Source organism: Periplaneta americana, chromosome 16, assembly GCF_040183065.1.
Source record: "Periplaneta americana isolate PAMFEO1 chromosome 16, P.americana_PAMFEO1_priV1, whole genome shotgun sequence".
Lineage (NCBI taxonomy): Eukaryota > Metazoa > Arthropoda > Insecta > Blattodea > Blattidae > Periplaneta > Periplaneta americana.
The window spans coordinates 180570052-180589194 of NC_091132.1; the positions used below are offsets into that span (position 1 = coordinate 180570052).

The window sequence follows — 19143 nt, forward strand, 5'->3', positions numbered from 1 at the left end:
TTTTGTACATTATATTCAATTATCGGTTTCTGTTTTAATTATGTAAATCCTACTTAATTGTAATCTAATACTAATATATATATATATATATATAAATAAAATAAACACATTAGTATATATATATATATATATATATATATATAAACACATTAGTATATATATATATATATATACTAATGTGTTTATTTTTATTTTTACTGTGTACATTTTTTTATTGAATTATCAGCTTCTGTTTTATGTGATTCGTATTTGATTCTAACAACATTAATATGTATCCCACTATGTTTATTTTTATTTTATGAGGTAAATTTTATGTAACTACCTCTTTTGATCTCATTATGTACCTAAATTGTATCAGTATGTAATTACTTAATTCCGATCCAGTTTTAAGTTCAACTATGTAAGCAAGTTTTAATCCTGGTTGAGTGCCAGGTTAAATAAAGCCATTATTATTATTATTATTATTATTATTATTATTATTATTATTATTATTATTATTTTCTTTTTCAGTCGTGATGAACGTTATCAAGATGGAACGTGAGATCTACCCTCTGGCAATAGGCAGGAGTAATACAACTGATATAGAAGAGGAGAATTCTTTGTTTCAGGTATCCTATATTGAAAGTAATTACTGATTACAATTTATTGATAAATATCCAATACAAGGGCTCCTGTCATTTCGAGAAAAATACATTCCCAAAACCTCCTATGTTTGCCTCAAAAATCAAAGTACTAAGAGAAAGTAGCGGAAAACGTTAAAATTTGGATTAAGTTAAAATAAATCTAAAGTGTCGCTAGTAAATTCAAAACAAAAAAGAGAAAAACTTTAAATATGGGTAACTTCAGAGTTACACTTCAAGGTGAAACTAATAACGATCAACTGAACTTTCCCAAGCTAATGTAATCTGACTTAACCTAACCTATGTGAAGGACTCAACAGTTCAGTAAATAGAAAACTACAAACACTTAACCTCACATTAATGAAGAGTTGGCTACAGTTCTCCCACTTCCATGAAAATATAACGCATGTGTTCATGATGTGGATATATCCTGTAAATGACAATTAAAATTTATTACATGTGCCGTCTATGCATATCCTTATTTAACAAATATATTGGTTATACAATATTTTGTTACATAATATATCTATTTAAACGTTTTCGGCTCTATGGAGCCATCATCAGAAACAAGTAAGCTCATATGTATGGTGTGAGTACATTATATGTTGCCGTACAACTAAACTCAATTAATATGAAAATTTAAAAGTACATGTTTCTATTTAAAATCAATAATTGTATGGCAGAAATTACAATGTAAATACAAAGCGGCTCTATGGGCCGTAATAAAGTGTTACAATTGCTAATGATAAAATTAACTAAAATACTTTAAAATTGTTAAGATCAGAATTAATAGTCGTCCAGCTTGATGGTTATGTAGCTTTCCATGTTAGATAGGAGCCGGGGCAACAGCTGTGGGGAAGAAAGTATCAAATGTAATGTCTATATTAAAAAATTTCAATGATGCTCGTTACCAGAACAAAGTATATACATATCTCAAATGCTATTAATGCCAAGATCTTAATAATTCAAATGAATCTATTACAGAACATCTCGTGTAGAGATTTTATATGTACGTAAGCGCACGGAACAGTTGTTTATTAGTTAAAAGTTTGAACTATTAATTATTAAGAGGGCAAATTTATACAAAATTAATAAGATAAAACGTAAATGACTGTGTCTTAGATTAAACTGTATGGACTGTAACTTACTATGATGAATGAGGATGTGTTCTTGAGTTCACTGGAGGTAGAAAGCAACTGGTCGGTGCGCTCCGTGTACAAAAATTACGTAAACTATGTCACAGCTGATGGAGGAAAGGGGGGAGAATAGTGGTAGGTTGAAAACCCATCACGTGTACTGTGTGCGTTCAGATTGAATAACGGATTATATAAATTTGGAATGTGCTCATTTAAGAGAGGAATACCTAATTTTAATGCCCGGGCTATATGAAAATCTTCTGCTGCAGTGATATGCGCGCAATTATTTAAAGGGAGAATTACACGTAATGTTTCATTGATATTGGTTAATTCGTGGCCATTCTCAATAAGGTGGGTCGCGAATTTAGATTTTCTCCTGTTGTATTTGAAATCTGCGACATGTTCATTGAATCTGGTTTTAAAATTCCTACGAGTTTGTCCTTAGTATTTGTGAGGGCAATTTTTGCACTGTAGCATGTATATCCTCCTGTTCTGATGCTTGTCGATTACATTAATTTTATTGGGTAAAATATTATTGAGTTTATTACTTGTTCGGAACGCTAGTTCAATGCCACGTTTTTTAAAAAGGTTATTAAGTTGATTGGAAACTTTACCAAAGTATGTCATAGGGACTCGTTTTTTAGGTGTAGTGGGTTCTGGCTGAAAGTGTAGTGTGTTGGTTGGTTTCAACTTGTTTTTCCGTTTTTGAAACAGCTTATTTATTTCTTGTTTATTAAAGCCGTTGGATCTTGCTAATTCTGTAATATAAGTGAGCTCTTTGTCGAATCGTTTTTTACTTAAAGGCACCATTAATAGTCTATCAATGAGGTATCTGAATTTGCTGAGTTTGTGTGTCTCGGGGTGATTAGATTCCTTATTTATTGTATGATTTGTGGAGGTAGGTTTTCTAAAAATGTCAAAATTTATCTTGGAATTCATTACAAATACGTGCAAATCTAAACAGTTTATAGATCGATTTATGGCTTGTTCGGAAGTGAAGCTTATGTTTGAGTGTAGGTGATTGAAAGCGTTGGTAATGCTGTCGCTAATATTTGTATCGTTCTCGTATACGAGTAATGTATCGTCTACATATCTAACATAATATTAAACTTACTTGAAAGGGCAGGGACATTATTGTTCTCCAAATTTTGTAAAAAAATTTCAGCTAATAAGCCAGAAAGTGGGTCGCCCATCGCTAGGCCTTTGTTCTGTGTATTTATGGCATTGTTAAACTTAAAATAATTTTGTTTCAACGAAGTCTTGAGAAGATGTATTACTTGGTCTATTATAACTGATTCCAATTGAACTTCGGCAAGTTTGGATTTAATAATATCTAGGATCTCGTCAATGGGGATGTTTGTATACAGGTTAGAAACGTCTAAAGAGAGTAATTTAGTTTTGTTTGTTGGTTTGAATTTAAACAAGTTTTTTGATGAGGTATTTTGTGTTTGTAATATTATATTTGTTATCTAAAATCAAATTACGTTTCAAAAGCTATGTAAAAATTTGTTGATTTTTCTATTAGGTGCATTTTGATTGTTTACAATTGGTCTCATAGATAGCTCTGCTTTATGAGTTTTAGGTAACGCTGTTGCCCCGGCTCCTATCAAATATGGAAAGCTACATAACCATCAAACTGGACGACTATTAATTCTGATCTTAACAATTTTAAAGTATTTTAGTTAATTTTATCATTAGCAATTGTAACACTTTATTACAGCCCATAGAGCCGCTTTGTATTTACATTGTAATTTCTGCCATACAATTATTGATTTTACATAGAAACATGTAATTTTAAATTTTAATATTAATTGAGTTTACTTGTACGGCAACATATAATGTACTCACACCATACATATGGGCTTACTTGTTTCTGATGATGGCTCCATAGAGCCGAAAACGTTTAAATAGATATATTATGTAACAAAATATTGTATAACCAATATATTTATTAAATAACGATAAGCATAGACGGCACATGTAATAAATTTTAATTGTCATTTATAGTAATTAGCTTATCGGCCCCATCATGCCTCTTAAATTTGGATATATCCTGTTAAACATGAATTCTGCTAAATATCTGATATCCGTAAATTAAACCTCCACACAAACCTTCATCACGAGACGTAGAACTACACACACATCTTATTCTTCTTCGTCGTCATTTTTGGCCTCGGGTTCAATTTAATGATCCCATGTAACCAGCTAAATTCTCTAATATAAAACTATATTATATAGGTATCAAATATGAATGAGGTCTCGCCCACCTCATTATATTTTTGCTCGACTAGTATGACTAGTCACTTTGTTTTTATACCATTAAGTACGAGAAAAATTCGTACCGGCACGATACTACGAGAGGAGTTCGGCCGGCTCCCGTGAATCGGGTCCCGGCATAGCTCAGTTGGTTAGAGAGCACTCAGCGCGCACAGCTGAGAGGTCCTGGGTTCGATTCCCGGTGCCGGTACGAATTTTTCTCGTACTTAATGGTATATTATATAGTATACTGAATAAGGAGTACTAAAGTATCGCACCCACAGGTTACTAACTAGTTTAAAAAAACGTAAATGAATAATGGATGATAAAAGATGACAATGAATATGCCTGCACTTAACGGAGACACACCGATTACTGAAAACTACATGATTCTTCCATTACCAGGACTAATATGAAAGTGACAGAGACAAAAAGTTTATTTCATCAAGCAATTGGGAAGGCGTTCCGAACTCCTTTCGACGAATGCGCGAATTGTGTTCAGTCTGAGAACTAGTTCGGGATTTTTCGTTTTTGGTTCGTTTCTTGAACGGTTCTTTCACTACTTTCGAAGTTTCTTCTTATATTAAAATTATATTCATCTTCCGAACTTAATTCTTCGTAAAATACATCGTCATCACCTTCCAAATCACTTGTGATGGACTAATTTTTTATTTTAACCTGCCTAATGTCGAAGGATTTTAACCATTACTTTAAATGCAACGATATGCGCATGGGTCAACTTTTCATAATTTCCATTTTCCGCTCTTAATCGAGAACCAATTTCACCCATTCCGAACGAGTTCTAAAGCATGTTGGAACAGGAGTGGGAGTTCTGTATCGGTTCCGAATCAGTTCTAGTCGTTGGAACATATAACGAGCTACTGCACATGAGCAGGCAGTTCAGAATCGATTCAGAACCGTGGTGGAACAAATAAAAAAAGTAAACAATCGAATATCGAGTTAATATCACATCTGCAAACATCGACTTATACACATGTCTCGCGACACGATTATCTTGCTTGCGTGCACTTGTTTAATAAAAACCTAAACTAACCAAACCTAACCTTCGTATATATAAGGTGTGTAATCAGATTGCGAAGGAAACTTCTTGATTTGATCTGCAATGTTCACGCGAAAATAAATTCAGGTAAAGATCACTGAATACAGTCAAACTGTTTCTGTCCTATTATTCCAACGAGTTAGAAGAGGGATTATCGAATGGCCATTGAACCGCCATGTTTGAAGCAAATTGAAAGAGCGTCTGCCATTCAATAAGCACGCAAAACAAAGTGGGCGCGACGACAAGTAAGGTTGGAGTTCATTCATTCATTCATTCATTCATTCATTCATTCATTCATTCATTTATTTTATTCCATAGATCTTACATGAGCAATGAAGCTTTAACATGTGGAACAAGTCAAATATTTTACAATATTACAATTACAGATTTTACAAATTTTTATAGTTTTACAATTTAGTAAATTTCTACAAATTTTACAATTTTCTGCAATTTTTTACAATATTTTGGCGAGATGTAGTGAGATGAGGTGAGATCCGAGGATTCGCCAAAATATTACCTGGCATTTGCCTTTTGGTTGGGAAAAACCTCGGAAAAACCCAACCAGGTAAACAAATCAAGGGGGGTAATCAAATCAAAGGGGTTGATGCCGAGGACTTGCTATAGACCATCCGGCTTCAGTCCCACAGCTGTGGGAAACCTCGGAAGAAACCAAAGACTAAAGGGGGATCCAACCCAAGCCCGAATGCAGCTCCGGATCAGCAGCCCAGCGAGTCTGCAGACTGAACTACATCGATGGCTCTACTAAAAGTATACAATACATAGCCAATCAGATTATTAAATTTACAAACGCAAATGATCATTCATCGGTTGAGCTATATTTATGATACACACCAAGTAAGTTAATTAAATTTAAGGCATAAATAATTCAACCAGTTGTGATATACAGAAATTGATGATATGTATTATCTACTTCAAATTACAAACAGAAACAATTTATCAATAGAGCTATAAAGATTACTATTCAATTTAAAGCATATACAATTCATCGGCCAAAAACTATACAAATATATACAATACAAAGTAGCATACTTTCATTAAGCTGTCAAAATTTCGTTCACATTAATCAGTTAAACAGAAGTGAAAAAACCTAGTGTTTTGTCACAAATTTAACGTACTTAATCTAAAATAAAGAACTTATCTGACGCTAAATTTAAAACACCTGATCTATTCCTAGAAGGAAAGCTTAAAAGAATAACCTAGCAGAGGAAAATTGTCATTTACGTATGACAAGACTTCAGCAAATATACTGAAGGAAATGTTAATATTCTTAAGTTCTTTTAATGTGATCTGCTAGACTGCCTCTAATATGAACGAGTATGATTCGGATAATTTTATTAAATTGTTTTCCCAGTCTCTACACGTTGCAAAACTATTTATTATACCATAACATATTACAGAATGATAGTAGGCCCTAACTGTAGTAAAGAATTCTTACCTCTAAGCTTGTAACTTGAGTAAAGCATGACCCAACACGCTTTTAGTTTTTATTTTTTTACAGTAGTGTATAATTTTCGGAATGTGAAGGTGAGGTCAACAGCCGGCTGGTCTGTTTCTCCTTTCAAGGGCTGTGGCGTCACAGTTTATTATTATTATTATTATTAATATTATTATTGTTATTGTATAATTATGTTGTTTCATGTCCCTCCAGTCAAAATAATAACAACAATATGGCCTACCCAAGGAATTTGCAGAATTTTTGATGCCAGTGTCAGAATAAAATTTGAATATTTTATTGCTATTCGGTTTCAACTGGGTTTGAAACGGAATTGTAGTGGTCTTATCTGTAATTATTTTAAGTTTATTATTAATGAACCATTTTTTTCGTTTATCGTTTGTGTTTGAAATATTCCAACTTTTTATAAACTACAGCTTATCGTCTTCTTCTATAAGCAGTAAGGACACAAGGAGCACAAGTAAAGTATTGCAGTGTCGAAATAAAATTTTAATATTTTATTGCTACCGGGTTTTAGCTGGCTATGAAAGGGAATTGTAGTGGTTTTATCCGTATTTAGTTTAACTTGATTACTAATGAACAATTTATTTGGTTTATTGTTTGTCTTCGAAATAGGCCTACTTTTCGTAAGCTACAGCTCATCGTCTTCATGGAGTTGTTCACTTTATATTTATCCTCGAAGTGTTGTGAACACAAAAAGCTATGCTTGGATGGACACCATTTGTCTTGTTTCATATTTATTTAAGGGAAAGTGCAATAAAATAAAAATAAGACTGTAGCCTACACTGGGTATGGTTTACTGGTCTTTGTTACACATTTACGAATGAAAACATGCTGCTAATTAACAAAATTATTGACTTAACTTCATAAAATTTACTTGAAATATGATATATCATTTTTATATGTTTTCTTATGCTATTGCAGTTATATGCAAGGTATGTGTATATATAATATATAAAGATTACTATTCAATTTAAAGCATATACATATATATATACACCATAGAAGAGGGTAAAGTCGATCAAAATTTTGCAATTTTTTTATGATATTGAGGTTATGCAATGGAGTGAAGTTCCTCAGAAAATAGCATTTTATTGTCATATCCTTCACTTATGAAGGCACGTTACAAGAATTGAATTAAACTCTATCAAAAACTGATTTTTTTTATTTGACTTGTGATCGAAGTTGCCTGCTTAAATAGGGTAAAGTCGATCACCATTGAAATTTTAGTTTAAGATCGATTTTAAAATATTGCAGAGTAAAGTCGATCACTGTTTATGTTTTTAAAAACAAATTAAGTGTATTACATATATTTTATTTTTTATAAGGGGTGTAAAAAACAATAATCTCCAATAAATACCTATAGCATTATATAGTGTATCTTTTGTTACTGTGATCATAATAATCGATACAATTAGGCCTATAAGTCTCCACTGTACAAACGTGACTATGATTGCCAACTTATAAAACATAAAAACATATTTTAATACTTCACATACCAACAAACAAAGATTTAAGAATTCAAAATTTATATTGAAATACCACACTTCAGTTATAATCTAAAATGCAATTCTACATTGCTTAGGCTTATATCAGATGTTATTTTAAATCTTTCCTTCCTGTCATTTTAGAAACTACATTGTTCCCATCGTCAGGTACAGAGGGGTGTACAAAATATGTTCCTTTGGCAGTGCTTCTCTTACGCAAGAAATTCACCATAATTTCGTCTTCCTCTTTCCCCACTTTCCCCATCAATATAAGCTAAACTGTGACACTTTTCTGTTTATAAATGTTAGTTGGAGGTATTTCGGTGAACAATTTATTCTTCCTGCTGGTCCTATCTGCTTCCAGTAGGTCGATTTCATGATCGACTTAACCCTACAAAGGTGCAAGTTTTCTTAAAATAATAAGTTTCAAGACTAACATTTACGAACTGCAAAACCATTATTTCAGGATACAATCTCAACGAAAAGTACTTACGTATACTTCCTGTCTCCTTTCACTGCTGACGATAATTTAGAGTTTGTAAGACTTTGTTTTCGTTTAAGAGAAAAAGTTGAAAATCACAATTTTCACTCCAACGGTAATTACACAGTGTTCCCATTGTTGGCATTCCCATGCTTTTTGTTCCCCTCGCTTACATTTGCAATGTCAGGCAATGAAGTCAGCATATATATATATATATATATATATATATATATATATTGTTTCTTCCTAACTCCTATCTGTGTTATACACATGAAACAGAACAATATTGCAGAGCAGCACTTCCAAACAGTCGTTTCCGTATATAAACTATAATTGTTTTCCACTCACTTTTCCTAAGTGTTTCCACATTAAGAATAATAATCAGGAGCTTTTAAAATGTTACTTTCATTAAAAAAAACCATTAGCACTACTTGCAGTGATTACGGTTTTTATATTATATGTAATGTGATCACGATACTACGCTTCTTTCGTATTTCTGTTACGAATCTGTTTCAGGTTGCGTTACGTTAGTTTAGTCTCTTGGAATGCCTTGCATATACGAATCTGTGACACATCGGATTAGTTTAGGCTTTTGATTTGCCTTGCGTATACGAATTAGGTTCCGGTTACGTTATGTTAGTTTAGTGAAAGATCGCTTGAACAGAGAAAAATTCTCATCGGCATCGGGATTCGAATCCAGGTATTCAGCTGTACGTGCTGATGTTCTTTGCACTACTACCACAAACATGAATACCTTTTCTTAGAAAGCCTCCAGCACCGGGATCAAAACCCGTGTTTTCAGCTCTGTGTGCTGACGCTCTATTCACTAAGCCACACCAAATTCCAATTCCGATGCCGGATTGAATCCTTTCAGTTTAAGTTCCACCTCTTAGTTTCCCTTTAGTGGCCAACCCTCATGCACTGTATCACAGATTGTGACAGTGGCACAATGTCCAATGTGACTCTGTGCAGAGGTGCACTCATTACGAGTGACTAAGTGACTGGGATCCGACGAAATGAGCGCAGTCTTAAATCGCTAAGTAATTATATACGCATATCTTATTGTTGCAATGTACTGGTGTGGCATAGTGCATAGAGCGTGAAGACGTAGAGCTGAAAACCCGGGTGCGAATACCGATGCCGGAGAGAATTTTTCTCTGGTCCACCAATCCTTCATCATATGATAACGCAGAATTCCAGCACGGAAATATCATATGTACTTCGGTACATCACAATAATAGGTTAGTTTAGGCTTTTGTATTCTTGTGTGTACTTAAAATTGTTTATTACTGCGCCCTGTCTTTGCTGTGATGACCTTCCTTTGGTTACGCTAATGTGAAGATTTATCAAAAGTCAGTAGACTAATCAAAGTCTTCAAGTTATGACCATCATTATTATTATTATTATTAAGTTAGCTTAGATTAACTTAGATCAAAAGCCATCAAGGGCCTTTATCCTGGCGGGCACGTGAAGATTTTTATGACAGCGAAGGTATTTTTTTGTTAGTGACGTTGTAAGTACTGGTGACTGAGAATCAAGGAAGTATAAACTAAGTTACATTGCGAAAATTATGGATTTTTTTTTTGTAATTAGGCCTATTTGTTCTTTTTTACTTTTTTTGATTCTGTATTCCATTAACACAAGTGAAGCATTCTTCACATTACAGCACATGGTGTCTTTCATATTCCTTGGTTTGCTTTTCTGACTAGAAAGCGCAACATATTCACCTCCATTACGACGCAACTCTTGTCGAAAACGTAATTTACTACATTTTGCAACAATTTTCTCCCCCTAAAATATATAGGTATAAAATCTTACGTTTTTCAACTCCAGCTTCACTAAAACTACCTTACAAATTAAACGATTTTCAATTCCAAAATCACCGAAAGTACTTGTGCGATAGTTTCTCCGTGATTTTTTTTTTTCCTGAAGCTATTCGCATATCATGCTAAGTAAAGAGGTGCAATAAGGTTCAAATATGGAGTGGTATGGTATGGTTTATTCTCACTCAAACCTTTGGTCCTGCTGGCCCTTCACATTATATAGTATTCGGGCCAGCAGTCCCTTCCATATACTATTTACAACTTGCACAATACTCGATGTTAATGACCGATATCTCTTCGTCATTTAATGTTCACCCACTAAGTCTTTCATGTTCGTTCACCACACTTCCTATATTTCTGCGTTTATTAAATATTCCTTCTTTCCCTCTACTCCTACCTTCTACTATTTCCTATTCCTAATAACAACGTAACAATTCCTTTTTCTATTCATCATTTTCACAGACCAACTGAAGCCGGATGGTCTATGGCGAGTCCTTGGCATCAACCCCTTTGATTTGATTACCCCCTTTGATTTGATTACCTGGTTGGGTTTTTCCGAGGTTTCCCCCACCGAAAAGGCAAATGCCGGGTAATATTTTGGCGAATCCTCGGACCTCATTTGATCTCACTACATCTCGCCAAAATGTAAAAAAATTGTACAACATTGTAAAAATTGTAGAAAATTACTAAATTGTAAAACTATAAAAATTTGTAAAAATTGTAATTGTAATATTGTAAAATGTTGACATGTTCCACATCTTAAAGCTTCATTGCTCATGTAAGATCTATGGAATAAAATGAATGAATGAATTAATTAATTAACATATCGCTACAATCATTTACTGTACTATAGTCTTAACTAAGCCTACCCTCTATTATTTGCTTTACATCTATCTATATTACTTTTTTGTCCTACTGATACCTATCTAGTCTAGTCCTACTTTTAGCTCCTCTACTCTTCCTATATTTACAATACGTCCTACTCATTCCTACTAATTAAATAACTCATCATGACCCTTCTCATACTAAAACACTATTCACCCATATTCACTGCACCCTTAATTAATCCTTCATTCCGCTGACACACCATTTCCTTAGATTGTATGCTGGTTTATCCTTGCTGCTCTCCGCCTTATCCATATCGACTTTCTTTTGCACATTAACCTTTCCCAGCTGTTGTCTCACGTTGCCTTCATTTCTTTCGCTGACACCACACACGTCTACATTACCACTCCTATTCGTTTGACACATTGCACAAGGTTCAAATATAATGGGCTGGTGACAAAAGTCTAAGTTTCCGTCCCCTTGAAGCTCCAGCTCACAAGATGACACAAACCAATTTTAAAAATATGTTTAACTACAACATTAAACATGTTACCATTGCAAACATCGAATTTAGTTCCGTTTGTTTTGAATAAAGGCAATACTAAAGTGATACTGTTTACCATTCTTCAGTTCATATCGAAGTTTAGCTTTCTCTATCTTTTGTTTATCAATATTCTTCATAGGGGGCATTGACATTTCTGCAGTCGAAGTCCTGCTGGATAGTAGCATAAGCTAGATGATTCATGACATGATCCATTTTCAAATGTTCTTTCGTCGCAATTCGTCGAGTCCTTATGCCACACTCTCTAAAATGTCTCCTCATGGTTAGTTGTGAGCCGAGAAAGTTTGACGCCATCTTCAATTCAAAAGCACGTATTAAGGGTGGTTTTGAACTTTCTGTTTAGGATGGCGTCCTCTTACTTTGTAGAGAAGCGTGGCCGATTGGGTGGTTTGTGGACGAAATACTAGTTCCCACCACAGGCCTTTTTTTTTTTATTTATACCTGTGTTTTGCATAATTTTTTTAGTTATATTTGATGTGCTTCTTATTTTTGAGGAAGCAAATAAACTATTAATTTTGTATAGTATATAGGCCAGGCCATACCTAATAATAGCCCATGATGTTCGCAAGTCTCGCATAACCAAGTATATTAACAAATTCCATTAACGCTTGTAATTAAAAATATAAAATAATATAATAAAAAAAATCAACCCTGCCGGGAAGCGAACTTACAACCTTTGGTTTCGATATCAGAAAGCTTACACCTAAGCTGTATCACTTCATACCACTCGCTGCATTGTAGATAGATCCCTATCAAAGAATCTACCACAACAAACACCACAGCATTGCCCTTCGAACACAATAAGTTTACTCGTGTGAAGCTGAGTTAAAAACTTCACATTTAAACTACCAGGAGTCAGGGCAATCTTTTTCAACCCAATTGCACATACACCTGTAAACGACCGTGGATGCCAGAAAATATGCAAAACTATTTATAATGAATAAATAAATAAAAATATAATTAAATGCTTGGTATATTTATTCGATGGTGGAATGATCTGCAGTGTCCAATAATAATCATAATCATAATCATTTATTACATCACTGATCTTATACATGATATGGGACATGTCATATTTACATACTAATAATTAATTACATAATATACATAAAAGTAATAACTATAATTAAATGTAACACAAATTCAAATATACAAAACTTGGAACTTGATTGAAGAAAACTACAGGTCGGTCGATTTCGTCTATAAGTCTCGTTTGCAGTATGTCTTGAAGTTAGGACTCAGTTTCAACCATCGTGTCTTTCATGAGAAGACATCCTTCTCGAAGTCAGGATCTGGAAAGAAGAAATAAATTTTTTTGAAGTAAGGCTTTCTTTTTCTATTCAGTTATGACGAATTTTCAATAAATTCGTTCATACTGTAAAAGCAGTTTTTGATTAAAATTTTATAAAGAGCTTTCTTAAATTTCTGATGTGCAGATATTTCTTTGAGATAATTTGGTAGGCTATTGTACATAAGAAGACCAGCATGAATGAAACTGTTTTTATATAGAGTTGTGTTAAAACTTTCAATAAAAATATTATCTTTATTTCTTGTATTGTGCTGGTGTGTGTCTGAATTTGTAGGAAAGCTATGGAAATTATATTTGATAAAATGTAAGGTTTCATAAATATAAATACAGGGTAATGGGAAGATATGTAGTTTTTTGAAGAATGGTCTGCAGCTGGTAGTTTGAGACACTTGAACTATGGCTCTAATAGCTCTCTTTTGTAGTTCAAATATTTGGATTGCATTGGGTGAATTACTCCAAAATATTATACCATACGTTAGGATAGAGTTAAATTATGCAAAGTACAATGTGCGAGCAGATTCAATAGATGATGCTCTTATTAGTAATCGCAAGGCAAAGCAAATTTTACTTAATTTCTTCTCTAGTTCCTGAAGGTGTACGGACCATTTTACAGTAAATGTTCATCTAGCCATATACCAAGAAATTTCGTATTGTTAGAATATTGAATTGTTTCATTTTGATACTCTCTGACCGGCCACTCAGAATTTATTGCTGTCAAGATGTGATACGAACATGTAATAACACTCACATTAAATTTTAAAAACTCTGTCGTATTTTTTAATTCTTCTTTTCAATTGATATGCTTCGTATCTGATTCACAAGCGCTCGTGGAGCGAATTCTGAGTACTATAATAAAGTATCGTACTTAAACTGAAGAAGACAGTTCAATCTTATACATTGTATTCTTTTCTTTAGTCGTAATTTTGGTGTTGATATTATATTGTAAATAATTCCGAATATATACTACAGTAGAACTTCGTTATAACGACATCCAAGGGACCTTAAAAATTATGTTGTTATAAATGAGTGTCATAGTAACCGAGATCCACATTATCAATCTAGTGAGGTGGAAAATGAAAAATGACAAGTTAATTAGACTTATTTTAGAGTTATGTATTGACTTTTAAGCCTACAATGAACATAATAAAATACACGTAGGCCTACAATTATAAATACAGTATTCTGTATTAAAACATTTTGTTCAGTACTCACCAAACTACTTTACTTAGAAGTGAAGTAATCTGTTGTCTTCTACTTGCCCAATACACACTTTCTAGGGCTAAATTACGTTCTATGTTCATAATTTCAGTTGCAATTTCACTGCTCCCTCCCCTAGCTTCATAGAACATGTTCATAATTCTATTGGCTTCTAAAGTGTCACTCGCTTCTTTTAGTGGCCATACTGCGTTAAAATGCGTGCACTTAGTGAAAACTTCCTATCGAAACTGATCTAATACCGCATGAATTCGGGCAGATTACAATGGGATGGGGAATCCGCCTGCATTCCAGAGGTCTATGACAGAAGGAGACTGTAAAGAATTTGTCAGGGTCAGATTTCAACAAAATATATCTTAAAATACTTTGCTTCTTAGAAAATCTTATTCCAAACTGTGGTTGAAAATGACGTTATATGCGATGTAGACGCATATGCGTTTGTCGTATTAAGCAAGGTAGGAAAGCTTATGTCTTATGGGGAATTAGTTGGGACCACAGAATATTTGATGTTATAGGCGAGGTGTCGCACAAAACGAGGTCGCTATAACCAAGTTCTACTGTATTTAAATTGGGATATGTAAAATCGTGTAATTATTGTTTTCATAATAATTTTGTTTATTTGATTGTTATGTTGTCTTTACATCGGCCATTTTGCAAAATCATTGTGACCATGTGACGTCATTATTTGTTAAATTTTACGAAAATAATTAAATATCCTTATGTAAAAGAATCCCAAAGTGGCCAATTAAAAAGTTTCGTTTTGCTGCAGGAACGGAATCTTTTGGATGTGCATATGTCTGGCGTAAAGGAGGAAGATATTAACCAGAGTCATGATCTCACAACCGAAATGAAATTTGAGGAAGATCCTATGGCAATTTCATTCTCTGTGATGAAACGTGAACCTGAGGTGAGTGAATCACATTGTGTTCTTCCCGTGTATATATTGTATTTTGATTGGCTTATGCATTACATCTTTGGTCTATGATGGTATTAAGTAAGCTGATCTGGACTATAGCTATGTTCAGCCATCCTCCTACTGTTAATGTCTGCTTCCCATTAATTAAACATTGAATCTTTCTTGCCTGTAATACAAATTCCGCAAGTACATTAATAATCAGGTACTGCCTACATGGAAGCAGAATTGTTACGGTATGCTTGTCTTTTATAGGGATATCTTATGCGAAGTTTTATCGTCAGATGGCAGGAGCGTTCCATGCTGTGTAACATGTTGTAAGGCTATATTTTGTCACATGCTACAATTGATTACGTTTTCCCGCTTGTTGGTTTTTTGTGCGTGTCAAAATTATATTTACAATTATTTTGTATAACCTAGTACAATTTAACATAATTCAATATTTTCTTACCTCATAATTTAATTTAATTTACAATAAATAATAACGTAAACCTATATAATATTGAGCGATTCCCCGAGATAGGTGGGGAAATCTGCACTATGAAGAATATAAATACGAGTAAATTGAATGTTCATGAACCTAAACGAGAACTTTGAGAACAATATGCACGAATAAAAAAATAGGAAATATGTCGAAAGTGAATATTGCCCACTTTAATAATTAGTATTTAAGAACCGTACGCTAAAAACAGGATATGCAGCCACCAATGTGTTTTTTTTTATAGGGAAGAGACTATCGAGATTGAATTCCTTGTATTTTTTCTGTAGTTGCAGAAAGATCAAATGCAATTTTTAATAGGATGATATAATTACATATGATCGCAATAGTATCACGATTAGTAGTGTGTTTTGTAGGTTAAGGACATGCAGTTTTGAATACTGTGTGGGATGATTTTGAAAATTTGAACTTAAAACCTGGCTTTAATAATTGGGGTACAGTACATTAAAAACATTATTCACGAAATGGATTTCACTACGGATCGTCCTGGATAATAAACATCCCAGTTTATCGAGAGTTTACTGCAGGCGTAAACTTCGGAGACTCCTACAACTACTGCATATAATCTAAGCTAACATAGCTTGCTGTCGAGGTTGCATATGTTTTTATTAATTTTTCTTTTTCCTCTTCCAAAATGAAACTGTAGTCAACAATTCCTTACTTGAAGTAGTTACTTTTATTTAATAGCTAGCACTTTCGAGGCCCAATTTTATTACTTATATTTTTTTAGGTTTAAAGCATATATTCAGAATATTTCGGGACCTGATTGAAGACAAAAAGCTTTCCCTGGTTTTTACATATAGGAACATAACAAAAATTTGCCATTTTTAGTTGTTTTTAAGAGTATTTAATATACTGATACACTACATATATCCTCAATGTTTATATACCGAAAAACAAATGCACACGCAAAGTGCATTCCTCATAATACACGTGCGCTATCTGTTGGTGCTAGTTCGGGATATCCCTATTGTTATCCGACAGAATGAAAAAAATTACTTATTGTTTCCTCTATATATATTTTGTAACATCGTTCCCTGTGTATCAAAAAAGTTTTGTTATTGTCGTGCGCGTGACTCGAACGTGAAGGCAGTGCTTGACTGGCTCGAGACGGATGATGAAGAAGGCAGAATTAGCCCAGCTGGACGGATCAGGCAACAAAATTGACGATCCTATCCGATTAGTGTACACCGGGAACTACAGGCTGTGGCTGTGAGATATGAGACAGGAATGGTTTAGGAGTTTCTTTAAAGTTATGTAAAAGGGGTTGCTGTTCAATTTTTTTTTATTGCATTATTTTACGACGCTTTATCAACACCTACGTTATTTAGCGTCTGAATGATATGAAGGTGATAATGCCAGTGAAATGAGTCCTGGGTTGAGGTTGAGGTAAAACCCCGGAAAAAACCTCAACCAGGTAATTTGCCCCGACCGGGTTCCGAACCCGGGCCACCTGGTTTCGCGGCCAGACGTGCTGACCGTTACTCCACAGGTGTGAACTTGCTGTTCAATGAAATAGTTTTGGTTATTTGTTCTTTTCCCTGAAGGTTTGTTGTGAGTCTATATTGAGAGACATTATAATGTAGGGAGAAGTTGCAACTGATGGTTGGAAGTTTTTGGTTAATTCCCTTTTAAAATAGAGATTGTAATTAAAGAGAATATTCTTGTTGTTGAATGTTTTCCTTTTAATTCTTATCTAAGAGATAACGGCAATGAAGGGAGGTTTTGGTAATTTTTAAAAATTTATCCTTTTTTCTGGAATTCATTCTCGTTTTTCCAAGTTCCCTATTTTTTTAATTTTGGTGTAGCTGAAGAGCCGTCACAGAATGCAAACAGTGAAATTTCAAATCCTGATCGAAACTGCAAATATACTGTATATAATTACTTATTTTATTATGTGTTAGTGATTTCCAGGAAGTTAATTTGTTGGAACTGCCCTTTAGTGAGGTAAAGGTGTAAAGCATTTTCTTTTTCTAAAGCTACAACACTCTCTATGATCGCTCTCTAAAACATCTTTGATCTTTCTTTAGATGTAACTTCATTCTAGATTCTTGTTTTGTCTGCTGATAGCAGTATGTGTTATGTAATATAATGTGGCCATACAGATGAAACTAAGTTTCATTAGAAAATAAAATCGATTTGGTTTCCTGACAACCATTTACGTAAGAGAAGCGTAATGTCTAAAGAATTAATATATGCGAAAAATTTAATGCCGTATTTTCACCAGGATAACATCACCGCTCATACTGTTAATGTTTACTCAGCGAAAGAAAAGAGGCGAAGAGCCTTCCTCCACAAACTTGGCGAGTTCTCGCTATCACAGATCACACCTCGCTATGATCATCTATGCACTGCCTTCATGCAGAAAGCATTTATCTGATTATAGTAATGACTCGGGGGGGGGGGGGATATTATAGGTTATGTATTTACGTATATTGCCGTACTTAAATACTGTATATAACCTGTACGTATATTGTCGTACCTTACAAATTACGTACGAACGCTTTGTTGGATCTGAATATTCAGATGATGAGGAAATAGAGTTACATGAACTTATTTTGTTAATGAAAAGAAAAAGTAGGCCTGAAATTAAAGCCAGAAATATCTGAAAATCACATTGTATCTTACGAAAATAAGGGCGAGTTTTGCACACTGGTTTCGATGTGAATGATGAAACGTTTAGACATTATTTCAGGTTGAATGGACCTCAGTTTTTTGCCATTCATTATATGATAGAGGATTCTTTGCTATGTTCTGATTAAAATTATGTAAACTGTTAAGACATATACATAGATACAGTATTTAAAATGTTTAATTAATACTATTAAATCTCATCAAAATAAAATATAGCCCTATTTATTTTCAGATAATCTGATATTTGTCTCCAGATTTCTTCTTTAAGTTTCGTGTTTTTATAGTTTTCATCCCATGTATCATATAAATAGGCCTACGGGTGACATCGTACAAGTTCGATAAGTTTCTGACTGCAATTATCAGCCATCTTTTCCCATTTTCAAATAAAAACAATACAATTCATCGCCACCTGTGTTATCTCTTTCTACATTCAATTGTCATAAAGAGTATAAATGTCAAACATATTTGATAAACGTGTCAAGAAAATTCGTTGAGCTACCGATTTCAGCGAGAAACGCGCGCGAGGTTTTTGCCTCGAACGAGAATCTCTTCCAGTGTGTGGACGTCCATTTGAATCTATGTTATTAATTTTTTAATTTTCTCGCAACACATTTCTCGCTGGCGAAAACTCTGCAAGTGTGTTGCGGGCCTAAGTCTGTACTGTGTACCAAAATGTTGCCTTATACTATCTTTATAATTCCGCTTACTGATTTCTCTCCTATGCCTTTAAAGCGAACATAACCCTGTTATGACGTAATCTCTTTCTAATTTTGATAGTGTTACATTTCACGAAACTTCCAAATACGAATATGACATTGATTAATTGTCATGTCCCACAATGTTCCTCAC

The 19143-nt window shown here is 33.8% G+C and overlaps 1 protein-coding gene across 4 annotated transcripts in view; it reads left to right on the forward strand.

Moving 5' to 3' along the window:
- The window catches only part of LOC138692150 (zinc finger protein 665-like), a 65581-nt gene that overhangs the window by 5329 nt on the left and 41109 nt on the right, over positions 1-19143 (forward strand). For all 4 annotated transcript variants that reach the window (XM_069815170.1, XM_069815175.1, XM_069815172.1 and 1 more), the window contains exons 2-3: positions 511-608; positions 15018-15155. In XM_069815170.1, coding sequence (XP_069671271.1) covers positions 516-608; positions 15018-15155 — 231 coding nt within the window. In that variant the 5' untranslated portion in view covers positions 511-515. The remainder of the gene's footprint in view (positions 1-510; positions 609-15017; positions 15156-19143) is intronic.